At 46.4% G+C, this 23,028-nt stretch overlaps 1 protein-coding gene across 3 annotated transcripts in view; it reads right to left on the bottom strand.

Moving 5' to 3' along the window:
* The window catches only part of P4HA3 (prolyl 4-hydroxylase subunit alpha 3), a 35,964-nt gene that overhangs the window by 6,979 nt on the left and 5,957 nt on the right, over positions 1 to 23,028 (bottom strand). For 2 of the 3 annotated variants that reach the window (XM_084773402.1, XM_084773400.1), the window contains exons 2-9: positions 21,977 to 22,119; positions 20,538 to 20,761; positions 16,012 to 16,161; positions 13,413 to 13,464; positions 9,915 to 10,078; positions 9,363 to 9,539; positions 4,281 to 4,345; positions 1,868 to 2,027 (exon numbers count right to left, since the gene is read on the bottom strand). In XM_084773402.1, the coding sequence (XP_084629528.1) occupies positions 1,868 to 2,027; positions 4,281 to 4,345; positions 9,363 to 9,539; positions 9,915 to 10,078; positions 13,413 to 13,464; positions 16,012 to 16,161; positions 20,538 to 20,761; positions 21,977 to 22,119 (1,135 nt within the window). The remainder of the gene's footprint in view (positions 1 to 1,867; positions 2,028 to 4,280; positions 4,346 to 9,362; positions 9,540 to 9,914; positions 10,079 to 13,412; positions 13,465 to 16,011; positions 16,162 to 20,537; positions 20,762 to 21,976; positions 22,120 to 23,028) is intronic. The other variant, XM_084773401.1, reaches the window with a different exon arrangement.

Here is a 23,028-nt window from a genome sequence, read left to right as displayed (position 1 = left end):
TGGGGGTGTCGAGGACAGCATAGAACCCCAAGCTACCCTGAGCTACTCCAGGTAGAATGTGTGCCCATCATTGCTGGCGAGCACTCAACATACTGTTTAATTGGACATTAATTTTGGGTCTGCACATGAGTGAGTTCTATATAAGTCAAACAAATGATTTGTCAAGTAAAAAACTAGACAAGGGGTTCTGCACTTTGGGCCCTCTGTAAAATAAAGAAAATATATAATATATTGTAAAAGGTAATTATAGAAATATGAAATCATAAGATTGGTGGTCCAAATTGCCCAAGCCACTCACTCATTCTTTAATCAAGGGACAACCAGAAATATAAATTACATATCATAAAACTGACTCACTGTAAATACTGTTTGCTGAATTTTAGCAAATTTTATGAGTTGCCCAACCTTGACCACAATCTAGTTTTAGAAATTATCATCTGCTCAGCTGGGCGTGGTGGCGCATGCCTTTAATCCCAGCACTTGGGAGGCAGAGGCAGGTGGATCGTGGTGAGTTTGAGGCCAGCCTGGTCTACAAAGCGAGTCCAGGGCAGCCAAGGCTACACAGAGAAACCCTGTCTCAAAAAACCAAAAAAGAAAAAAAAAGAAAAGAAAATTTCATCTGCTAATAAAGGTTTATTATCAATCATGTCCCCACAAACCTGGCTGTCTACTTTCTGTATCTGCATTTTGTCTTTTCTAGAAATTTATGTAAACAGAATTATAAAATATGCAGTATTTTCTGCCTGGCTTCCTTCTTTAATTTGTCGCTCTCTGTCTCTCATTCTCTGTCTCTATTCCTTTCTCTCTGTCTCTGTCTCTCTCTGTCTCTGTCTCTCTGTGTGTGTGCACGTGATGTGTACATGTGTGATGTGTACGTCCCTGATCATAGGCATCACATGATGGAGCACACATGTGGTAGTCAGAGCACAGCCTTGGGTGTAGGTCCTCCTTCTCCACCTTGTTTGAGACAGGGGCTCCTTGCTGTTCGCCTGCTGCAAGTGCAGCTGGACAGAGTCTTCCAGCAGTCGCCTGTCTCCATCTCCGATCTTGCCCCAAAAGTGCTGGGGCTAAGGTGTGTTCTTCTGTGCCCTGACTGCTTTTTAATGTGTATTCTAGGGGTTCAGACACAGGGGTTCATGCCTGCATGGCAAACACTTCACCCTGAGTCATCTCCGCAGCCACTGGAATACTGCTTTGTGAGCGGTGTGGGAGTCTGATAAAGCTGGAGCGGTAGATTACTTGTGGGGAGGTACTTTTCTTTTCGCAGTGGTGTGAACCTTTTCCTGTGCTTATTGGTCACCTGTATATCTAACGTGTCTTGCTCATTTCAAAACTATCAACATATTATTTGTATTCATAGGTTTCATTATGCTATTTCTATGATTTGATCGTGTCTCCCCTCTTGGGGAGATCCTTTTAATCCTCAGACATATTTTGAAGAGAAACAGAGGAGGAGTGGGTCTGAGGAGAGGAGAGGTCGGTGGGCGGGGGTGGGGGTGGGCGGGGGGTGGGCTGGGAGAAATGGAGGGAAGAGGAACTGCAGTTGGCATGTAACATATGAGAGAAGAAGAAAGATGAAGAATAATAAATAACTGCTACTGGGAGTACGGGAGAGCAGCTGAGGTCATGAAGCAAGGCAAGGGATTTGAGGACCATCCTCACTGAAGAGTCCTTAAGGGAAGGAGGAGATAGGATTTTATAACAGGCCACATTCTTCTCCCACTGGAAAATTCTGGAGAAGAGGAAAGTGGTGGCAGATAAGCAGATGAATCCAATAATCAGCAGTACCAAGGCAGAGCTGTGCCTCTGAAGAAGAAGGCACTGCCCCCCCCCACCCCAGAGGACTGGCCATGGACCCCACCATTACCGTAGCATGGTCAAAGTGGGGCTCATAGTGCCCTCCGATCCCATAGTTCACCACCTGGAGATGCTCTGCGTAGGGAGGCTGGATGTCAAGGCCTGTGAGGGCAGCAATGCGCTGCTCAAGGGTCACCAGCATTGGGTCAACCGTGTCCTTCAGCCAGGCACTAAAACACAGCAAGGATTGGGGCATCAGTGATCTGATGTTGGAAATGACTATGTGATGTGAATGGATGGATGGATAGACATGTGGATGGATGAATGAATGAATGAATGAATGAAGTCCCTTACCAGAGGGAGAGAGGGAGGGAGGATGGAAGGAGAGAGGGAGGGAGGGAGGGGACCATGAATGCCTAACCACCCACTCATCCTCCATGTCCGGCCAGCCCAGTCAGCTTGGCCTACAGTCTCATTCCCATAGCTAACATTCTCTGAGGGGATGCTGAGCTGAGCTGGGTGAAAGCTCACAGGTCCCAGGCTTGTGACTCAGAGAGGAAAATGACAAAACCTCATCCTTAATGTCGCTGTACTGTGAAGACGTCTCCCACAGAGGAAGCAGAGTGTGCCGTGAGGAGCAGCCAAGACTTAAAGTGACAACTGCTGGGTGTGGTGGTGTGCACCCAGCACTCGGGAAGCTGAGGTGGGGAAGGTGGCTTGAGGCCAGGAGTGCAAAAGCAGCCCGGGGAACACAGCAAGACACTGATACCCCAACCGAAGGGAGGGATGGAAGGGGAAGACACTACAGCAGCAACATTTCCTCATCTCTGCGTGATGCTGTCAGGGACTTAACCTCTCTAAGAGGCGGCGTACCCCTCTATAAATAGGAGCAACGGTTATATCTACTTCCAGGGTTTTAGAAGACTGAGAGAAACCATTGTGGAGCTGTCTTGTAAGGCATGTTGCTGACTGCTGTGATACCCAGGGCAGTCTCAACTCTGCTTCAACTCTGGACGAACCAGGACAGGCAAAGCCCAGTTCAGGCCTTACTCCTGAATGTCTTGTTGAGGTTCTTACAAAGTAGGAAGTTTGAATTGAGGTCCCTGGACAAAAGAGGCCATGTTCTCTAAGCAAAGGCAGCGACACCCCTGATGGGTTAATTTCTTCCATATCCATGGCACTCAGACTAATAAACTACATGCTCTTGGATTTGCAAAGATACCCAGGACAAAATTAGCCACTGCTTTCAAAGAAGAAAAGCACAGAGGCTAGAGAGATGGCTTAAGAGCACTTGCTGCTCTTTCAGAAGACCTGGGTTCAGTTCTCGGCATCTACAGAACTGTCTGTAACTCCAGTTCTGGGAACTGCAACGCCCCCCTCTGCCTTCTGTGGGCATGCACATGGTGCACATACCAACACGCAGACACTCCGAGGCTCAGAGAACAGCTTTTAATGTAAAATGTCCCTGGTAAGGGATTGGCTGGAAAATGTTCCCCACAGGTGCGTGGGTTTGAACACTTGGTCTCCAGGTGATGATGGAGGTTCTAGAACCTGGGGGTCGGCCTTGGGGATCATAGGCAGGTCCTGCTTCCAGCCCCATCCCTGAATCTGCTCCACAGAGATGGAAGAAGAAGAGGCTCCTCTGCCCATTCCTGCCACCACAGAACCACCAGCCGCCCTGTCCTCCTGCCACCATGGACTGTACACCTCAAACCAGCCACCAAAACCAACCCTCCTCTTCAGTGGCTTCCTGCTAGGTTTTTGCTCACAGCAAGAAGTAGAGCGCGGAGTCCCTAGATGTGCGAAGTAGAGCGCGGAGTCCCTAGATGCGCCAGACAAAATCACTTAAGCTCAAATAATCCTGAGCCAAAGCTCATCTCTCATGCCCCTCTTCCCCCAGAGGACAAGGACACACCCAGGAGGTCTAGCCTTTCTCTAGGACAGTGATGCCGCTTTCTCACGTGCCTGTGACTGCTTCCTCTTGCTCTCTTCCCAGTCCTGTGCTCACTGTACAAAGAAACGGGCGAGGGTAAGGTGGGGGTGCATGATAGGACTGGGCGCCCACATTGGAGCCTGCTTCTCAGAGAAGCCAGAAGGCCCACGAAGTCCGCTCCTGTCTTTTGCCAGCATGGTGCTAGGAATGCTTTGCGTAGGAGTCAGGAGGCAGGAATGGAGTCTGTAAAGTCAAATTACAGATGCGTGTGGGACCGCATTCTCTGAAAAGAAGCACGGATGCGTGTTTTCTGCTTTAAGGCGCAGGAGTTTACCAAGCCTTCTCCTAGTGACCTCTCAGTTAATCTCCAGATAATACTACAATTTGATAAAGGCACTGGCGTGGCAGCCTGGAAGCTTCTCTCATAACAGATTTTGACGTGAACTACAGGCCCCCTAGTGGTCCCAGAAAGCTTGTTGCTGACCTGACCTAGCAGTCAGCTTTACCCTCAGACCCAGGACGGCGTGACTGACCGCAAGGCCCTTCCTACCTCTTGCTGATGCGGTACTCCACTTGAAGCTGCTTTTCCCCGGAAGCCACCACTGACCTCTGGAGCTGGTAAGAAGCACAAGAGAAAGACCAGGTGGTTCTGATGAAAAGGGGCAGCCCATCCTGCCCACAGACACGCCTCCCTCTAAAGTGTAACAATCATCAATTTCTTATTTGTTAGAGGGTACTTTGTGCCGGCACGAATATGTCCTTTGTGTTTAAAGAGCTAGTTCAATGGAAGCATCACGGAATCCCTTTTGGGGGCTGTGACTGAGTTGTAGAAGAGCCTACCAATTACTTTTTCTTTCTTTCTTTCTTTCTTTCTTTCTTTTTTTTTTTTAAAGATTTATTTATTACATATACAATGTTCTGCTCGCATGTGTGCCTGCCCACCAGAAGAAGGCACCAGATCTCCTTACAGATGGTTGTGAGCCACCATGTGGTTGCTGGGAATTGAACTCAGAACCTTTGGAAGAGCAGACAGTGCTCTTAACCTCTGAGCCATCTCTCCAGCCCATCCTACCAATTTCTTATCTCAGTTTGTTATCACAGGGTCAGGCCTGGGGCCTGAGCTAGGGCAAGCACTTCATGTTTGTCAAATTAAATGAACACTTCTAACAACGAAGGTGGTGGCCTGTTCCTTCTTAAGAGTCCTAGCCAAAGCCCTTTCTTACAGAGGACCACTGCTAAGCTGCAACTGCCCATATTATGAGAAAACAAGCAAGCAAACAAACAAACCCGCAGGATTGAGGTCACTAATTTAACTGTTTCTAGTTTGTTCTGGATACATCTGTGTATAGCATTTATGTTCTTTTTTTTTTTTTTTTTTTTAAGTGCATCCTTATTGCAAACTCACTGTTCTAGGGGCAGCACTTGAGGCTGTGTCTGCCTCTGTCTGGTATCTGATTGAGCCTCTGTAGAGGGTAAGGACTTGGCCTGGCAGGGAGCAGATGCTCAGAAATGGTTAAAAGGACAGCCTCGTGCGTGAAGCCAGCTCCCCTAGCTCCCCCAATCTCCCCTATCTCTGAGAAGTGAGAGAATAGGTAAAACAATAAGTTTTACCCAATGGAAGCCCTTCCCTTTGGGAGCAGAGCCCCTCCCCATCTCTAACATGGCCGCCCTCCCTGCTGCTAAACCAGGCAGCCTGTTCCTTTCCCCTGTGTCTGTAGGTCACTAGACCACTCCTCAGAGTTCTGGTTGGCCTGGTGCTCTGCTAGGGTGTCCCCCGGTGGCTGGCAGGGCCTCTGTCCTTTCTAAAACCAGGAGAGGAGAGTTTTTAAAGAGAAATGTCCTCTTCTGTTATTCTAGTGCAAAATCAATGTTTTTTTTTTTTAATTCTACCACCCCACCCCCCATTAGGGAATTACTTTGTACCTAAGTCCTTTCACAGCTCTGTCAATAAGTCATTCATTTTTGAGAGCAAGTATTTATTGTATTTTTGGTGTTAAGCACTGTGATGGACATTAATTATACATATGTATGTATGTTGTATGTATGTATGTATGTATGTATGTATGTATGCATATATGTATATTAAACCAGACAAAGTCCCTGTCCATAGACTGATGGTATTGTAATGGGCAGACATGGGCTGCTTTGGATATACAGAGACAAGCCTCTTTCTCCTTCTTCTGAGGGACCAAGAACCTTCCCAGAATGCCCACATTCATGCTGCAATCATACAGATTGAAAGAAAGCAAGGGGAGAGTGTTTCAGGCATAAAGAAGAGAAGGAAGGACAGAGGGAGGGAGGGAGGGAGGGAGGGAGGGTGGGGAGGAAAGCAGGAGGGAGAGAGGCCCAGTGAAACTTGCCTGGAGGCCCAACACTCAGGAGGCTGAGATGGGAGGATTCCCTGAACCCAGGAGTTTGCAGGCAGTTTAGGCAAGACAGCAAAACCGTTCTCAAAGTATAGCAACAAGGGCTTAGAGAGATAGCTCATTTGATAAAGGGCCTGGTGTGCAAGCAGGAGGACCTGAGTTTGGTCTCCAGCATTCATGTAAAAAGCCAGGTGTAGGGCTGGAGAGATGGTTCAGCGGTTAAGAGCCACTGACTGTTCTACCAAAGGACTCAGGTTCAATTTCCAGCACCATATGGCAGCTCACAACTTCCTGTAATTCCAAAATCTGACACCCTCATACAAACATACATGCAGGCAAAACACCAAGGCATATAAAATAAAAATAAATAAATTATTTTTAAAAACAGCCAGGTGTGGAGATAAGTCTGTAATCCCAGTGGTGATAGAGATGGATCCTTGGAGCTCACTGACTAGCCAGTTTAGCTAGATTGATGAACTCCCAGCTCAAAGAGAGATGCTGCCTTCAAAACATAAGACAGGGAAGTTAATGAAGAAAATCTTCAAATTTAATCTGGCATCATACAAATGGGCATGCACATATGAACAAATACAAGCACCACATACATGCATGCGACAAGTTCACAATATTCTGGCAGCAGTGAGCATAATAGGAGTTGGGGAGACAGGACATTAACCCACAAAATGTCTAGTGTTACCCCAGCCAATACACTATGGCAGAATCGACATAAAAATTAAGTGCTGTGCAGCTGTCATCAAAACCTTTGAGTTCAGAGAAGAGGTGGCTTAGTGCATGTGGCCCCATAAACGTGCCCTGAGAGGTACTCTGAAAATCGATGCAAGCAGGCCAGACCTGCAGCCAGTGCTGGGGAGAGAGGAGGCTTGGGGGGGAGGGGTACATGGTTTCCATTGAGTTTTTGAGGAGGAAGGGCGAGGTAGATGGGCAAGGAAGTGATGGGAGGAGGCTTCAGGAGGGAATAATGAGGAGGAAGAGGCAGATCAGGTACCATGGAAGCTCAGACACCATGGGGACCATCCACCCACAAACCCTCAGTGTATTCCTGGAATAGTCACAGGCCAGACGAACATCAACAACTCCAGGAAGAGGTTGCTGGGAAAGGGGGAGTGGCAAGGTCTGTGCATGCCCAGTAGATGACCCTGCTGTGAGGAAGTCAGTAAACATCTCCCGATGGGTGATGGGTCACCTGCCCCATCACCATGGCAACAGAGCTGTTCTAAGGAAAAGGCTGGTGCTGGCCTGATGCCACTTCTGGCTCCCAGAGTCGCTGATATCACTGACAATGAGTTGTTATCATCCATATCAGAGCTAATCATCTTAAAACAAAACAAACAAACAAAGAAACAAGCAGAACAGACCTAGGCTGGGCTGGAGGACCTTCAGCGTGAACCGAGGACCGCTGTTCTCACTCCCACCCATTTCTGCTCTCAGAATTTTCCTTAAAACCACAGCTCCAGTCAACACACCCTCTATTTACCACTTGCCCCCAGCTCCTCCACAGCCCATGGGATAAAGCCTAAGCTGTGTAATGTGGCCTTTGCTAGTGACATCTCATTGTCTATCCCCCAATGGTCACCTTCTGTCCTGTCCTGTGCACATTAGCCACCAGGCCCCTCCAACCAGGCCCATACAAGTATGTGGCTTTGTCTTCCCAGAATAGCCTGGCCTTCTCTCTCAGTGAAAGAAAACCTGCTCCTCTCCTCCTCCCCAGGGCTCGCCTCAGGTCATCTCAACCCGGCACAGTTGGTCACAGCACCATCTTTTCTTTGCACCAGTGGCTCTCAGCCTTCCTAACACTGTGACCCTTTAACACTGAGCCCCAACCATGAAGTTATTTCCATTGCTACTTCATAACTGTAATTTGCTACTGTTATGAATCGTAATGTAAATATCAGGTATGCAAGACAATTGATATGTGACCCCTGTGAAAGAATCTTTGACCGCCCCCCCCCAAAGGGGTTGAGACTCAGGTTGGGAACTGTTGCCTTAAACAGAGGAAAAAGCTCCTCACCTCTTTGTAAAAGCAAAGGGTCTGGGCAGGCTGTGCTCTGTTGATAGATAACAAAAGGTCGCCCTGGATGGAGAGCATACTAAAGGACATGGTGTCCGGCTGGAAAGAAATAATCCTGCACCAAATGACTAGGATGCCTTTAAAGAAAGTACACAGGATTGTAGAGGTGAGATGGATTCTGTTTTCTGGATATTTGGCACATTTCCTAGTAGGGGCATTGGCACATCCCTTCTCACTGGCACCAGCTTGGCTCTGTCACTTGCTATGCCTTCCTTCCCCCTGGGAAGGATTAGAGATGTCTTCTTGCTTTGACTCTTAGAGACAGGTGTCTTACTATGTAGCCCTGGCTGTCCAGGAAGTCACTATGCAGACCAGGCTGGCTGCATACTCACAGAGATCCTCCTGCCTCTGCCTTTGCTTTTACCAGTCATGTGGGTGGAGGTGATGTTTGCACTTCCAGATGGAAGCTTTAAAGCCAGCTCACCGTTGCCATTTCTGCCTGACTCCCCTCTTCTCTAAGCCTGGTAATGTCCCCAGCAGAGGCTCCACTTCCAGGCTGGGTTTCAGATTGAGACTGTCTGCTGCGGAGCTTCAGGCAACCCAGCACAAACGTGTACTGTGCTAAAAGGTTCAGGGGCCACTTCCTACCCAGCATCCCTTAGCCTGAGTCTACTAATAGAGCAACAGAGTGGCAGTTGGCAACTCTAGACTCAGTCCTGACTCTAGCTACAAGTTTACCTTCAACCAGGTCCCCTTTTCTGGGCCTGTTTCCTCTTTTAACAGAGTCCTGGAAGCTGAATTGGACAGTCCAGATCTACTCTGTCTGTAAATGTGCACTAGTATGCCGCTCCTTATCACTGTCAAGTTCTTTTCTTCTATTAGTTATAAGGAAAAGTTCACAGTTTGGGACGTCTCCTTTGTGTTTTCCGAGATCACTTTGATTTCCAATGATACACCCAGGTCTCTATCGGCTGGATTTTAATGACTGTTTATAGCTCTGCATTCCACATCCGTAAGAAGATATTACCAGCACAAACTGAGCATCCCAATCCCCTGGCACCTCATCTCAATCCTTTTCCACTAGAGGTGAGTACAGCCAAGCTTTTCCCTGCTGGTGACTGACTGGTCTTATGAAATGGTTGGCATTTTCAACTGCTGGGCTAAAAAATTGCCTTGCTATTCGAGCTATCTGTTCTTCAGGCATGAAAGGACACAAAGGGGATTTGGAGATGCTCACCCAAGGCTCTGCAAGCTCTCGGATTTTCTGAGCTTCGGCATCACTGACAAAGTCATGGTAGAGAGCTACAAAGGGTCGCAGGTGGATGACCTCTTTGCGGGCAGGCTGAAGCAGCAGGTAGGGGCTAGAATTGGTCTCGTAGGAGCAGTAGAGGCTGGGGATTTGGTAGTGTGTGGGCTGGAAGGAAAGAGTAGAGTCGATGTAAGAAAAGAAGGGTAAAGGCTCCTGGGAGCCATGGCATCAAAAACCCATACAAGAAGATGGAGCCCCAGGACTGGAGAGATGGCTCAGCGGTTAAGAGCACTGACTGCGCTTCCAGAGGTCCTGAGTTCAATTCCCAGCAACCACATGGTGGCTCACAACCATCTATATATAATGTGATATGATGCATACTGTATACATAATAAATAAATCTTAAAAAAAAAAAAAGAAGATGGAGCCCCTCCGTGTTGTACGGTAAGTTGTATTGTCGTTAAGGCATCAGTTTTACCCTCAATTTATCCCAACTCCAGCCAGTCCTCCTCCCCTTTCTCTCTCCCTGAGGAATCCCACCTGGGAGCCCAGGGTCTGGCATAGCCCCTCGTAGGTGTCCCTGGTCTGCAGGTGGGGCACGTTGGGCCTCTGAACGACCGTCTCAGCTGCCGCCTGGTGAGCATTCTCTGCCAAGAGTCCTTCATATTTCAACACGTTCCTGGCCATCCTCTTATTGTCTGGACCTGTGGGAAAACCCAGACGTGAAATAACACAGTGAACAAATACTGGCCCCAAGGAAGAACTCTCAAGATTTCCTGCAGCTGACCCCAGCTTCCAGGAGGCAGAGGCAAGAGGACCTCTGCAAGTTCTAGGCCAGCCAGGGCTACATTGTGAGACCTGGCCTCATTAACAACAACAACACAACAACAACAAAACAAACACACCAAAACCTTCCAGGAGCTTTCCTATCACCAAGGACTGACACTTGGATACTTTAAGTAACTTCTCATGTCAGTGTCCTTCCTCCTGAAAGAGCATCTTTCATTAAAAGCAATGACTGGCCCGGGGCCTGCTGGACCCGAGCATGGCTGTCCACTTCCTTGGACAGGGGACCATGATGGTCAGTTTGATGTTAGAAAAACAGCGCCACCATTCATGCACCCACTCAGTTCCCAGTCCACTTAGGAGATGTTCAAAAGCAAGTGCGATGGCAGATACTGGGCCGGGCTGGGCCGGGCCGGGCTGGGCTGGGCTGGGCTGGGCTGGGCTGGGCTGGGCTCCGGGAGCGTAGAGTCTAATAGCTGCTTGGAAGAGAACGTGGCAAATATGAGCAGTAGAAGGGAGCTCAGCCATGACCTAAAGTACAGGCCCAACATGTTCTTATTGTTTATTACATTTCTCTCTCTGTCTCTGTCTGTCTGTCTGTCTGTCTCTCTCTCTCCCCGTGTGTGTGTGTGTGTGTGTGTGTGTGTGTGTGTGTGTGTGTGTGTGTGTGCGCGCGCGCGCGCCTGCTTTCAGAGGCCAGAGAGGGGATGTATATAATTAATCTCTTCTAATAAAAGGAGAAGTGAAGCTTTGCAGAACAGAAGTCATGGACCCAAACAGCAGCAAGTTGGGCCTCTGAAAGCCAGAGAGAGACCAGGGTCTTCAGTGGCCACACCCTAGTTACTGCCAATGGTAGCACACAACCGGGGTCACTAAGGGACGGAGATTTGAATGGATCAAGCACAAAGAAACAAAAGGGCGTTGACTTTAAATTTTATCTTCTGTTCTGCGTATGTGTGTGTACGCCTGTTCTTGCACTTTTGTGAAAGCACGTGGAAGGGTGCATGCGCAGGCCTGAGGTTGCTGTTAGGCGGCAGTTTCCACTGCTCTTCTGCCTTATTCACTGAGTCAGGCTCTCTCAGTTGAACCCAGAGCTGCCCATTATGGCTAGCTTTGCTAGCGACCTTGTTTTGGAGATCTCTTGTTTCAGTCTTTGCCTCTGAAGGCTGGAATTACAGGTGGGCCACCACGTACACCTGGCGTTTTATGTTTTTGGTTGTGAGCCTAGCCTTTAACGGCTTAAGCCATCTCTCCAGCCCACACCTGGCGTTTTATGTAGGTTTCTGTTGATCTGAACACAGGTCCTCACACTCACAAGATAAGTGCTTTCATAAGAGCCAACAGCCCAGCCCCTTAATTTTCTTTACTCTACTAATTACTAATACATTTCCAGACCACCACGCCCCGGTCTTTGTCAAAGTAGCAGAAAAGAGCAATGTTCAAGGTCTCCCCCAGAGCCCACAGTGGGCTGGTTCCAGGGTCTCTTTGGATACCATAATCCACTGATGTGCAAGTCTGTTTGTAAAATAATGTGGAGTTTGCAGACAGCTTTACACACCCTCCAACATGCTTTACATCACCTCTGTTTTATTTATAACACCAAACACAATGTAAATGCTATGTACACAAGTAAGGAAATAGCTGTTACATTGCACTGCTTAGGGAATAACGACAAAAGGCTACACTTGTTCTTGACCAACACCACTGTTTACATGTATTTTTTTAAAATACAAAATTGGTTGAATCCATGGATCCAGAACCCAGAGATAGATATGGAGGGCCAAACACACTAGGTGGATACATTTAAAAGTTATAAACAATTTCAATTTAAAAGTACTCCATAGCGGCTGGGCAGATGGCTCAGTGATTAAAAACACTGGCTGCTCTTGCATGTGGGTTCAGTTACTAGCACCTCCGTGGTGGCTCACAACCATCTGTAACCCCAGTGCCAGAGGATCTGACACCCTCTTCTGATCTCCACGGTCACCAGGTATGCGCACAGTGAACAGAGAACATGCAGGGAGAAACACCCGTGCACATAGAATAAAAAATCAAGTATGAAAAAGAAGTCCTCAAATTCTTGGTGACTATTGGTGATTTTACATGTTACTTTAGTAGCTGAATGCTTAAAGCCATCTACTACCAACACTAAGCAAAAATGCCGAGGCTGAGCTCTGCAGCATCTCCTCCTTTGGCTGTTGACACAGGCATTCCCTGAGGGGCTGGAGCTGGACCTGGCCAGGATGCCTGCCTAGCCAAGCGCGGGCTGGTTTTCAGGAAGAACTGATAGCTCTCAGTACACGGTCAAAGACGTGAATGGCCCTCTGAGTCCCTCCCTTCTCTCACACACAGTGCGCATTGATTTTATTCATTCCTGGGTTTCCTTCCAAAACCCGGATCTTCAAGCTGCCTCTCTGCAGAGACTGGCTCTGAGCCTGGACTTGTTCTTCTCGAAAGAACAAGTTGGGAAGGTGCAGGTTGACATGTTCGAAGTATTTTTTCCAACTAACTCATGAATTTCCCCCTTTCAGTGATCTGTGTATAAATAAAATGAAATTAGAATGATTAAAAAAAGGGACATCTGGGACCTGGGGAGGTGGCTCACAGAGTGTTTGCTGTCTTGCAAGTACACCCAGATACACAGGGGGACACGTCCTCCCCCCCATTTGAAATCCCAGCTATTGGGGGTGAAGGCAGGCCGACTGTGGGATCTCAGGAGCTTGCTAGCCAGACAGCTTAGACAAAGCAGTGCACTTCAAGTTCAGTGAAAGACTTTGTCTTTAAACATAAGGTGGAGGGACTGGAGAGATTGCTCAGTGGTTAAGAGCCCCGACTACTCTTCTAGAGGATCTGGGTTCAGTTCTCAGCACCTCCACAGAGGCTCACGACTGTAAGTCCAGTTCCAGAGAACTGGGATGTCTTCTTCTGATTTACCCAGGCACCAAGCACACAAGTGGTGCACAAACATACATACAGATAAAATACTCATACACATAAAGATACTCAAAAAGTAAAAATAAAATTTAAATTAAAAAGTAAGACATCAATCAAGGAAGATACCCAGTACCCTTCTCTGGTCTCCGTGCACAGACGTAGGCAATCACACACACACACACACACACACACACACACACACACACACACACACACACACACACGCACACATGCACACAAGTACACACACTCAAACTATATTTCACTTGCAAGAATTAAAGGTCAGGGCAGAGTGAAATGGATCTTAGCATCGCTTACGGTAGAGAAGGAACTCTCGGGAGAGGTTGAGGGCACACGAAACATTTCCTGCCTTATTTAAAAAAAAGAAAGAGAGAAAATGTCAATAGAAATGAAGATATTTTCTCCAATCGAATCACTTAATAGTTTTTAAAACTATAAAATATTCTTACCACAGTAGATAATAGTGTTCATTGGAAAAAAAAAAAAGCAATGGGCTGGAAATGCAGAGGATTGTTGTGAGTTTTTGCAGCCCTGTTACAAATCAAGTCTCCTCGTTAACAAATGAATTTTTACCACGCTGACCAGCAGAGGTAGAAAGTTTGGTGCATAGCTTGGCGGCGAGTCCTCGCCTGGTATGTGCTATAATGATCACATTGTAAAATACATGAGGGATGAGACTTAAAAAAATCACTGGCCAGGTGTGGTGGCACACACCAGCACTTGGGGAGGGAGGGGCAGGCGGATCTTTGTGAGTTTGAGGCCAGCCTGGTCTACAAAGCCGAGTCCAGGATAGTCAAGGCTACACAGAGAAACCCTGTCTTGAAAAAACAAAAAACAAAAAAACAAAAAAAGAAAGAAAGAAAAGAAGAGAAAGAAAAAGAAAACAACAAACAAATAAACAAAAGCCACTCCATTGAAACCCAGCCATTCAAGCTCTTCTGACTGTATACAGTTTTTGTGTAGGGACAATCATATTTTTTCATATCACTGTGGTTTCCTTCTAATTTTGCATCATGAATACGTTTTAACATTGCATAGTATTCATGGAAATTACTTTAGTGGCTGCATTTTTTCCACCCAGAATCATTACAGATGACCTGCTCTCGGAAACACAAATTGTTCCTCATTATTTATTACTGTGAGTTATTCTGTTCTACACTTAACAGAGGACTGGATAAATAGCCTGAGAGTATTCTTTACTTGCCAAATCCTAACTTAAAGGCGTAGCTTTTTTTAACAGGCTCCACTTGTACTCTCTTTTACCTTTACAGGTAAGGAAACTGAGGCTTGGGGAGATAAAAATCAGTGGCTCAAGTTTTCCACTGAATTTCAACTTTGCCTGTGTGACTCCATGGTGTGTGGATTAATGTCTGACTTAATTGTTACTAATTTTTAAAATTACAAACATAGTTTATACGGTTCGGGGTGGAGGGCCACCTACCAGATTTACTGGGGAGAAGTGGGAGGCATAAATCATTAATAAGGCGAAGTCTCCTCTGTGTTTTGTTACTTTTGCAAATTTCAAGTAGGATGGAATGTGCTGTGAGAGTCCACAAGGCGAGCTGGGGAGCGACGAGAGGCAAGAATGACATCATAACGAAGGCGACTCTTGAGCTGAGCCTCCCTATGAACAGAATCTCACTGGACACATTGGATGTGGTGTGGGGAGAAAAGTGGGAGGAAGGAGAGGCCTGCCACCAGATTTGAAGGAAAATAAAACAAATCCCTGGGCACTGTGTTTGCCATCCCATTTTGGGGATAAGCTTGCTTTAGTCTATTTTTTTGTGAGCCTCTCTATGATGCTGGTTCTCCGTCTTCTTCCTCTCCTAAAACTCAGCCGCTTCTTTCCCTTAGCAACCTCACAGTTAATCATTTAATACATAGCAACTGCCCAGAGCGAGTAGGAGGGGCACACAGAGGTGTAGCTAAGACACAGCATCAAGCAGGACCATGGAAGGAGCAGACTGTTAGCCGCTCCGAGGATAAATCTGTTTTCTCAGCAACTTGTGGGTTTGATCGCCCAGATGCACTTTCTTTCCCCTCCCTCAGGAAAACGCAAAGAAAATGCACAGATAGGGCTGGGGTTGTAGCTTCTATGGTTGAGCACTTGCGTACCACACCCTACGTCCAATTCCCAGAACCCTCAAAAAAAAAAAAAAAAAGAGCAGGGAACAGCCTGGATTATTGACTTTGGAAAACTCTGTGGAACCTGCCAAATGATGTGGTTTTTTTCCCCCACAATTGGTGAGAAATGAGGTTAGTCATCTGGGAAGATGGGAGCTGCTGTAGGCTGGGCAAGGGACGTCTGCGGGCAGCAGGTCAGCAGCTACGGAGGAGAGATGGGAGCTGCAGGAGGCCTTCAGGTTGGTGCGATGGAATGAAGACGTCGCCTCTGTAGCCAACAATGGCCACACTACGGCTGGACTCAGTGTCACGTGGGAGAGAATAGTCACGCTTCGCTCCTTATGGCACCATCATGCTATGTTATCAGCGTTACTGAGAGTGCAAGGAGTGCCCTCCATTGACCGAGGTCCCACCACATACCTATGTGGGTGCTGCGATAGCACGTAAGAGAGAAACCGCGTTACGAGAGGTGAAGACTGCAAAGTGGTCCATGCTCTGGGTAGCACACTAGACTTAGATATGGATGTGGCTTCTAAGTGCACCTCTGTGAGCTTCCTGAGAGGTTAAGATATTTTTTTAAAGCTTGATTTACCTACATTCACCTATGGTGGGGATAAAAATAACAGCCTTACATTTTGTCCCCTGCCCCCAGGAAGATTAAACAAATCCGAAAATTATGTCCAACATTGTACTGACTGTGATAAAACAAAACACAACAAAGCAAAACAAAAACAAACAAACAAAAAAAAAACGAGCTTCATCACTCTTCTACCTGGAAACAGGCGAAGGCCAAATAGTCTAGGGCATCTTCCAGACTGGCCTCATCCTCTGTCTTCCACTCTCCATAAGATCTTCGGAAGAGACTGACAGCTTCCTCCAACCATGGGATGGCGTGGTAGTAATCCCCCATGTCATAGGCTACCTACAGGGAGCACAAGCCACAGATACAGCTTTAGCCCACAGACTAAATAAATAAATAAATAAATAAATAAATAAAAGGAAAGTATCTGATTACTCAGAACAGGAGGCATCTGTACCTTAGAAGGCTGGCTACTCTCAAATTCACTTTCAGTTTAGTATCTACTATCTAATGATAGCATGAGGCACTGCACTTATTGAGAAAAGACAGGATTTTGTATCTGAGGAATTTATGATTTAGGAGACAAGAGAGATGAACTCATGTATATACAGGTCGGGGCAGAACAGGGCGGGACTCTAAGGAACTTGCGTAGTACACTGTGGCGGTGAGGAGAAGGGAAGACACTTGGGGTCTCGGCAGGTTGACAGAGTGGCATCTGAGGCAGACCTTTCTGGAAGAGGGAGAGGGGTTTCAGTGAGTGGAGGTTGTGAAGAAGTGCCTTTTAAGAAGAGAGAATGGCAGCCCGGCATGGTGGCGCATGCCTTTAATCCCCGCACTTGGAGGCAGAGGCACACGGATCACTGTGAGTTCGAGGCTACTCTGGTCTACAAAGCGAGGCTAGAACAGCCAAGACTACACAGAGGAAATCTTGTCTCAAAAATAAAATTAAAAAAAAATTTTTTTAAAAAGAAGAAGAAAAAAGAAAGAAAGAAAGAAAAGAAAAAGAAGAGAGAACAGCAGCATTAACACTCTGTTCACGTGATTCCTTGGGGTCTAGCATGAAGAAAACAAAAGAGTGGGCCTGAGGAGCTGTGCCTACCCTACTGCAGGCCTGTGTGCGTTCTCAGAAGGAGACTGCTGGTAGCTCTGTGACGGTAAATCACATCTAGTTTATTCAATACTCTCAGATGACTATACATACGGTGCTTCTTATCCTTAGAGAAACGAATCAATGCAGGCTCGTGAACGAACCGATCACCATGGCACAGCACAGTCAGCACGTAATGACGGTGGACAGTGGGAATGCTGTGGTGGCTGAGCAGCTCATTTCCGGTTAACGGGTGGAATGCTGGGCCACACGGCAGCATGGAGCAGACCTGGCTCCCTCTCCTAGCAGCTTCCAGTTAAGTAGAATACCAGACCTTTGGGGAGAACTTCCTGGAAGTCAGTATCGAGGCAACGTGAAATCATAAAGTGACTGAGCTGGAACAAATCTTCCAGAATGATCTCACTGAGGTGTAACTGCCAGGCAGGGCAGGACCTGGAGATCTGCTAGTGTGCAGGCAGAATGAAGGAGCAGCCCGCGTCTCAGGTCTGCCTTTAGCCTGTGGCCTTGCCCTGCTGGTCCCTCACACATTTCTTGATTGTAAAAAAACATTGAACTGAGTGATGGAGAATGATGATGATGACAACCTAAACATGTCCTGTAAAATTAACTGTGTGTGCTGTGTGTATATGTACATGTGTGTGGTGTGTGTGGTATGTATGGTGTGTGTATATGTACATGTGTGTGGTGTGTATGGTGTGTGTGGTGTGTGTATATGTACATGTGTGTGGTGTGTATGGTGTGTGTGGTGTGTGTATATGTACATGTGTGTGGTGTGTATGGTGTGTGTGGTGTGTGTATATGTACATGTGTGTGGTGTGTATGGTGTGTGTATATGTACATGTGTGTGGTGTGTATGGTGTGTGTGGTGTGTGTATATGTACATGTGTGTGGTGTGTATGGTGTGTGTGGTGTGTGTATATGTACATGTGTGTGGTGTGTATGGTGTGTGTGGTGTGTGTATATGTACATGTGTGTGGTGTGTATGGTGTGTGTGGTGTGTGTATATGTACATGTGTGTGGTGTGTATGGTGTGTGTGGTGTGTGTATATGTACATGTGTGTGGTGTGTATGGTGTGTGTGGTGTGTGTATATGTACATGTGTGTGGTGTGTATGGTGTGTGTGGTGTGTGTATATGTACATGTGTGTGGTGTGTATGGTGTGTGTATATGTACATGTGTGTGGTGTGTATGGTGTGTGTGCTGTGTGTATATGTACATGTGTGTGGTGTGTATGGTGTGTGTGGCACATGTATAAATGTGTATGTGTGTGGTGTGTGTAGTCATATGTGTGTGGCATTATATGAGTATGTATAGTATGTGTGGCATATATGTGTGCATGTTTGGTGTGTGAATTTGTATGTGTGAGGCATGTATATGTTTCTATATGGTGTTTGTGGTATATGTGTGTGTTATGTGTGCTGTGTGTGTAATATATGTGTGTGTGTGGTGTGTAGGTATGTGGGGAGGCAGTGTATGTGTGTATAGTGTATAGGTGTATGTGTGGTATGTGTGTGGTGTATAGGTATGTGTTTTATGTGTGTGTATGTATGTATGTATGTATGTATGTATGTATGTATGTGTGAGCCCAGAGTTTCATGAATGTTAGGGAGCTACAACCCAGTCCTCATCGTTTATCTGATATTTTCATAGGGAATCCCAAGTCCTAGCAATATGCTAGAGTGACATAACTGGGCTTATTTCAAACACAAATATTTAGACATTTTAAATAAAATACATAAAGCACAAGATCACATGTTTTCAAGGAAAAAAGTTAAATGCCAGGTGGTAGAAACAAAAATTTAGCTGAAAACTTAAGCGGCAAGCGCATTAGCAGATGCTTAAGCTGTGTAGGATGTGGGAGGCTGAGGCCAGCCTGAGCTACAGAGCGAGACAGGAAGAAGAAAAATCAGCCAAGAAGACAAGCAGCCACGGGGCACAGCAAGAGTGCTAATAGCAGCCCTTCCTTCCTCACCGTAGCTGAGCACATAGCAACAGGAGACTAAATAAACCGCTTGTGGTAATAGTCACAACAATAAAAATGAACTACCGAACTGGAGAGGTGGCTCAGTGGTTAGAGCACTGGCTGCTCTTGCAGAGGGCCTGGGTTGAATTCCCATCACTCAGATGGAGGCTCACGAGTGTTTATAAATCCAGTTCCAGGGCATCTGACACTTCCTTCTGACCTCTGAAGGCACCAGGCATGCGCACAGGTACACAGATATACATGTGAGCAAGACACTCATACACATAAGATAAAGTAAGGAGATATTTTAAAAAATGAACTACTAATACATACATAAATGCATTCTATAATATAAGCTCCAGAATGAAAAATCCAGCCTCAGAAGATAATGTCCTGCGTGGCAGAGGACACTGGTGACCTGGGTGGCGATAAGGTGGTAAGAGTGAGAAGGAAAATTTTGTAATTAAATATAGCCAAGTTTGAAAATGTATTTCACTTCATTTATAGAAATAACTGTATATATATGTATATATATATGATAAATAAATAGATAAGGCTACTTTTGATATTTTTCTGTGTACTGCCCTTACATTTGAAATGAATTGTCTTTCAAATAAATACAGAAATAAAGATTTCCAGCAAGACTTTCTGGAAGTTGGCTTACTAACTTTTCAGCATGTGGCTTATGGTTTTCAATACATGGCCAAGAGGCTTCAATAACAAGCATCTCCTGGGACTGCGCACCCAGCCACGTGAACTAGCTGAGTGCATGACAGGACTCTGCTTCTGCTCAAGACTGCAGAGGAGAGAGAGGGAGAGAGAGAGAGAGAGAGAGAGAGAGAGAGAGAGAGAGAGAGAGAGAGAGAGAGAGAGGGAGGGAGGGAAGCAGGAAGCAGAGAGGCTCACTCTGCATAGATCTGGGAGACTGACTCCCCAAGCTTGGAACTAGGGCCCACGAAACCCATTGTTAAGTTTGGTAGTAATGAACACTGGGTAGAGGTGGGAGGGGAAAAAAACCCCAACATTTTCCTGCAGTAAGCATCTTCAAAAGGAAAAGGATTAATAATAATTTACCTCATTTTGAAGGTAAAGACTGGCAAAGAGTATATTAAAAAACAATTCTGTGTGAACAAAAATAAGCAAAATACACCCATACAGGGAGACCCCTGAGGTCTAATGGTTGTGTGGCACTAATTTAACCCACACTTCCAAGTACTTAGGGAACACTGCAAAGTGTCCTAGAGCCTCTCAAGAGGCTGTGTCTGTGATCTTACCGTCACATGACCATCTGGAATCCCTCTTCACCCTTTCCGCTGTTTTCCATCCACCAGATCATATGCCAGCAGGGTCTATAGTTAGAGTTTACATTTTTGCCTGGTTTATGTCTATCAGCCTGGCATGTTTAATGAAATCATTTTGTATGCATAGGGTTTAGAGATAAAAGATGGGGTTCAAATTTGACCCTGTTAATTTGCGTTGTGCAGTCTTAGTGATGTACCCTGTCTGAACCTCAGTTTCCTCCCCTGAAAACAGGAACGACAGCCAATGTCGACAGTTGCCACAAACATAGGGGCTACATAAAGACAGTTGAGACAAGTCCATCCCTAAACCACTAGAACTGAGCAGTTGGCCCTCTTTCCTTGTCACCTTGCCAACTTGGAAGCAGTCATCCGCTGTGAGGGAGAAGAGCTGCCGTGGACTGTACAGGTCAGTGATGGAGGAGCCGGTGACCTTCTGGAAGACACCTCGGGCCAGGCCCTTCACGTTGAGCATGTACACATCCTGCAGCCGCATCAGGGCCCTCGCTGCTCCCTCGAGGTCCTCAAAGGCAGGAAGGTCTCGCTCTACTTTCTCATAACCGTCCTTCAGAGCTGTAAAAGTAGTGGGACTGTGACCCAGCCTCCAAACACAGGCTGTGGGCATTTACCCAGCAGAAAGCTCAGTTCCTGGCATACAGTGGGCTCTTTTTGTTAAAGGTGTGTGTATAGGCGTGCACGCACATGCACGTGCATACACACAACAGGTAACCTCAGAAGCCACAAGAACAACACATGGGATGCCCCTAGAGCTGGAGTTAAAGGGTGCAGTGGTGCATGCCTGTAATCCCAGCACTCTGGTCCATGTCTGTGAGTTCGAGGCCAGCATGGTCTACAAAGTGAGTCCAGGACAGCCAGGGCTACACAGAGAAACCCTGTCTTGAAAAACAACAAACAAAAAAAGGCAGTTGTGAGCTGCTGGGATGTGGGCACTGGTGTCTGAATTGGGTCCTTCTAGAAGAGCAGCAAGTGCTCTTAACCACTGAGCATCTCTCCAGCCACCTGTGTAGATTCTTACTATGACCGGCAAATAAAAGGCATTCAAAAGAGTAGGTAAGAAGAAGTGAGGCACACAGCTTTGTCGTATTGTCCTGTCCTACACGTCTCTAGAAATCTTGCCCTTTAGCAAAAAGCAACTCTTCTTCACCTGCCCCAACCTAGCAAACTTCTAACAGTGCAGGGTAGAATGAATTAGGGAAGGGGCTTGTTAGAGATCACAATGCATTATTCTCATTTCCAAGTTTAAAAACTTTATAGAAGCTACTAGAAGACCATGACTTTCTGCACGTAAATAAATGCCCAGACACATATTTAACTGGGTGGATAGACACTTCTTCACCTGATTGTAGTTGAGATCAAGTGAAGTAATAGATGTGAGGCATTTTTTTAAAAAAAGATTTCTTATTTATTATTATGTATACAGTGTTCTTCCTGCATGTACACCTGCAGGCCAGAAGAGGGAACCAGATCTCATTATGGATGGTTGTGAGCCACCATGTGGTTGCTGGGAATTGAACTCAGGACCTCCAGAAGAGCAGTCAGTGCTCTTAACCTCTGAGCCATCTCTCCAGCCCTGTGAAGGCATTTTGTAATTCAAAACCATAAACCTATTAGTAAGGAGGCTGACTCTATAGACTTAAAAAGGGTGTGGGAGTTCAAGTAGTTCCAGTCTACTCTGCTAACCCTCATCGCGGCTCGACAGACTCTCTCTCCTTACCACCGAGTCAGGGGCTAGAAGCTTCTCCCATATTTGACAACCATCCCCATTACCTCGGATGTTCTCAGTGGCCTCCAGGCTATGTACCACATTCCTCCAGTCAGACTGCAGGCGTTTGATGAGAGTGAAGGCAAGTAAAGGATTCACGACAGGGATGTTCAAGTCCTCGTGCAAAGAAAGGACCTTGTCATAGAATCTGAAAGACACGAGGAAGAATGATCTCACCCCCAGACACAGCTGCTGTACCCCAGGAAGGCTGGCATGATGAGCACGGCTACAGTTAAGAGCCAGGCACAACCTGCTCTTGATAAGGACCTCCCTGTGGGCCTTATTCTCTAGGCGGGGCGTGGTGGTGTAGCAACGGGAGCGCTGGACTTCTCGGAACTCATGTAAACAGCTCAACTAAAGAAGCCGTGCAAGCGTTAAGAAGCATGGAAACTATAAATAACACATAAGGGGGGGGGGAGTCCATTCATTTATTCACCGAATGAGCCAGTGTGGACCGTTTAGTTGCACTATGCCTGGGACCACGATAAACATTAGGGAAGACATGCTCCCCCTCAGTGGGTGTACAGACACAAAGTTTTTTTTCTTCTCTTATACCCAATACTGAGTGTCTGAAAGGGACTCAGAAGCATTCTGGAACAAATGACAATCAGTGTGATGTATGCTAAGAGAGCATTGAGCATGCAAAGCTATGGTAATTAGAAGAGGTGACACCTGACCTGATTCTTTAAGGATCTGTTTAAATATTTTGGTGACTGCTGCCTACTGGATTTTAACCATGCACTGGGAATTCTACTGAATACTTTGAATATATCACCCCTTTTAAGAGTTGTTGCACACAACAGCCCTTAGTGTAGACTTTAAAACTTAGATTTATTTTAATTTTATGTAAATGGTGTTTTGCCCACTTTGTGTCTATGTACCACATGGGTGCAGTTCTGGTGGAGGCTAGAAGAGGGTGCTGTATCCCCCAGAACTGGAGTAAGCCATGAGGGTGCTGGGAACCAAACCTGGATCCTCTGGGAAGCAGCTAGCGCTATTAATTACGGAGCCATCTCTCCTGCCCATTTAATGTGGATTTTATTTTGGCCTACTAGCA

Source organism: Acomys minous (assembly GCF_964271855.1).
Source record: "Acomys minous genome assembly, chromosome: 2".
NCBI lineage: Eukaryota > Metazoa > Chordata > Mammalia > Rodentia > Muridae > Acomys > Acomys minous.
This window is presented reverse-complemented; position numbering and strand designations above follow the sequence as displayed.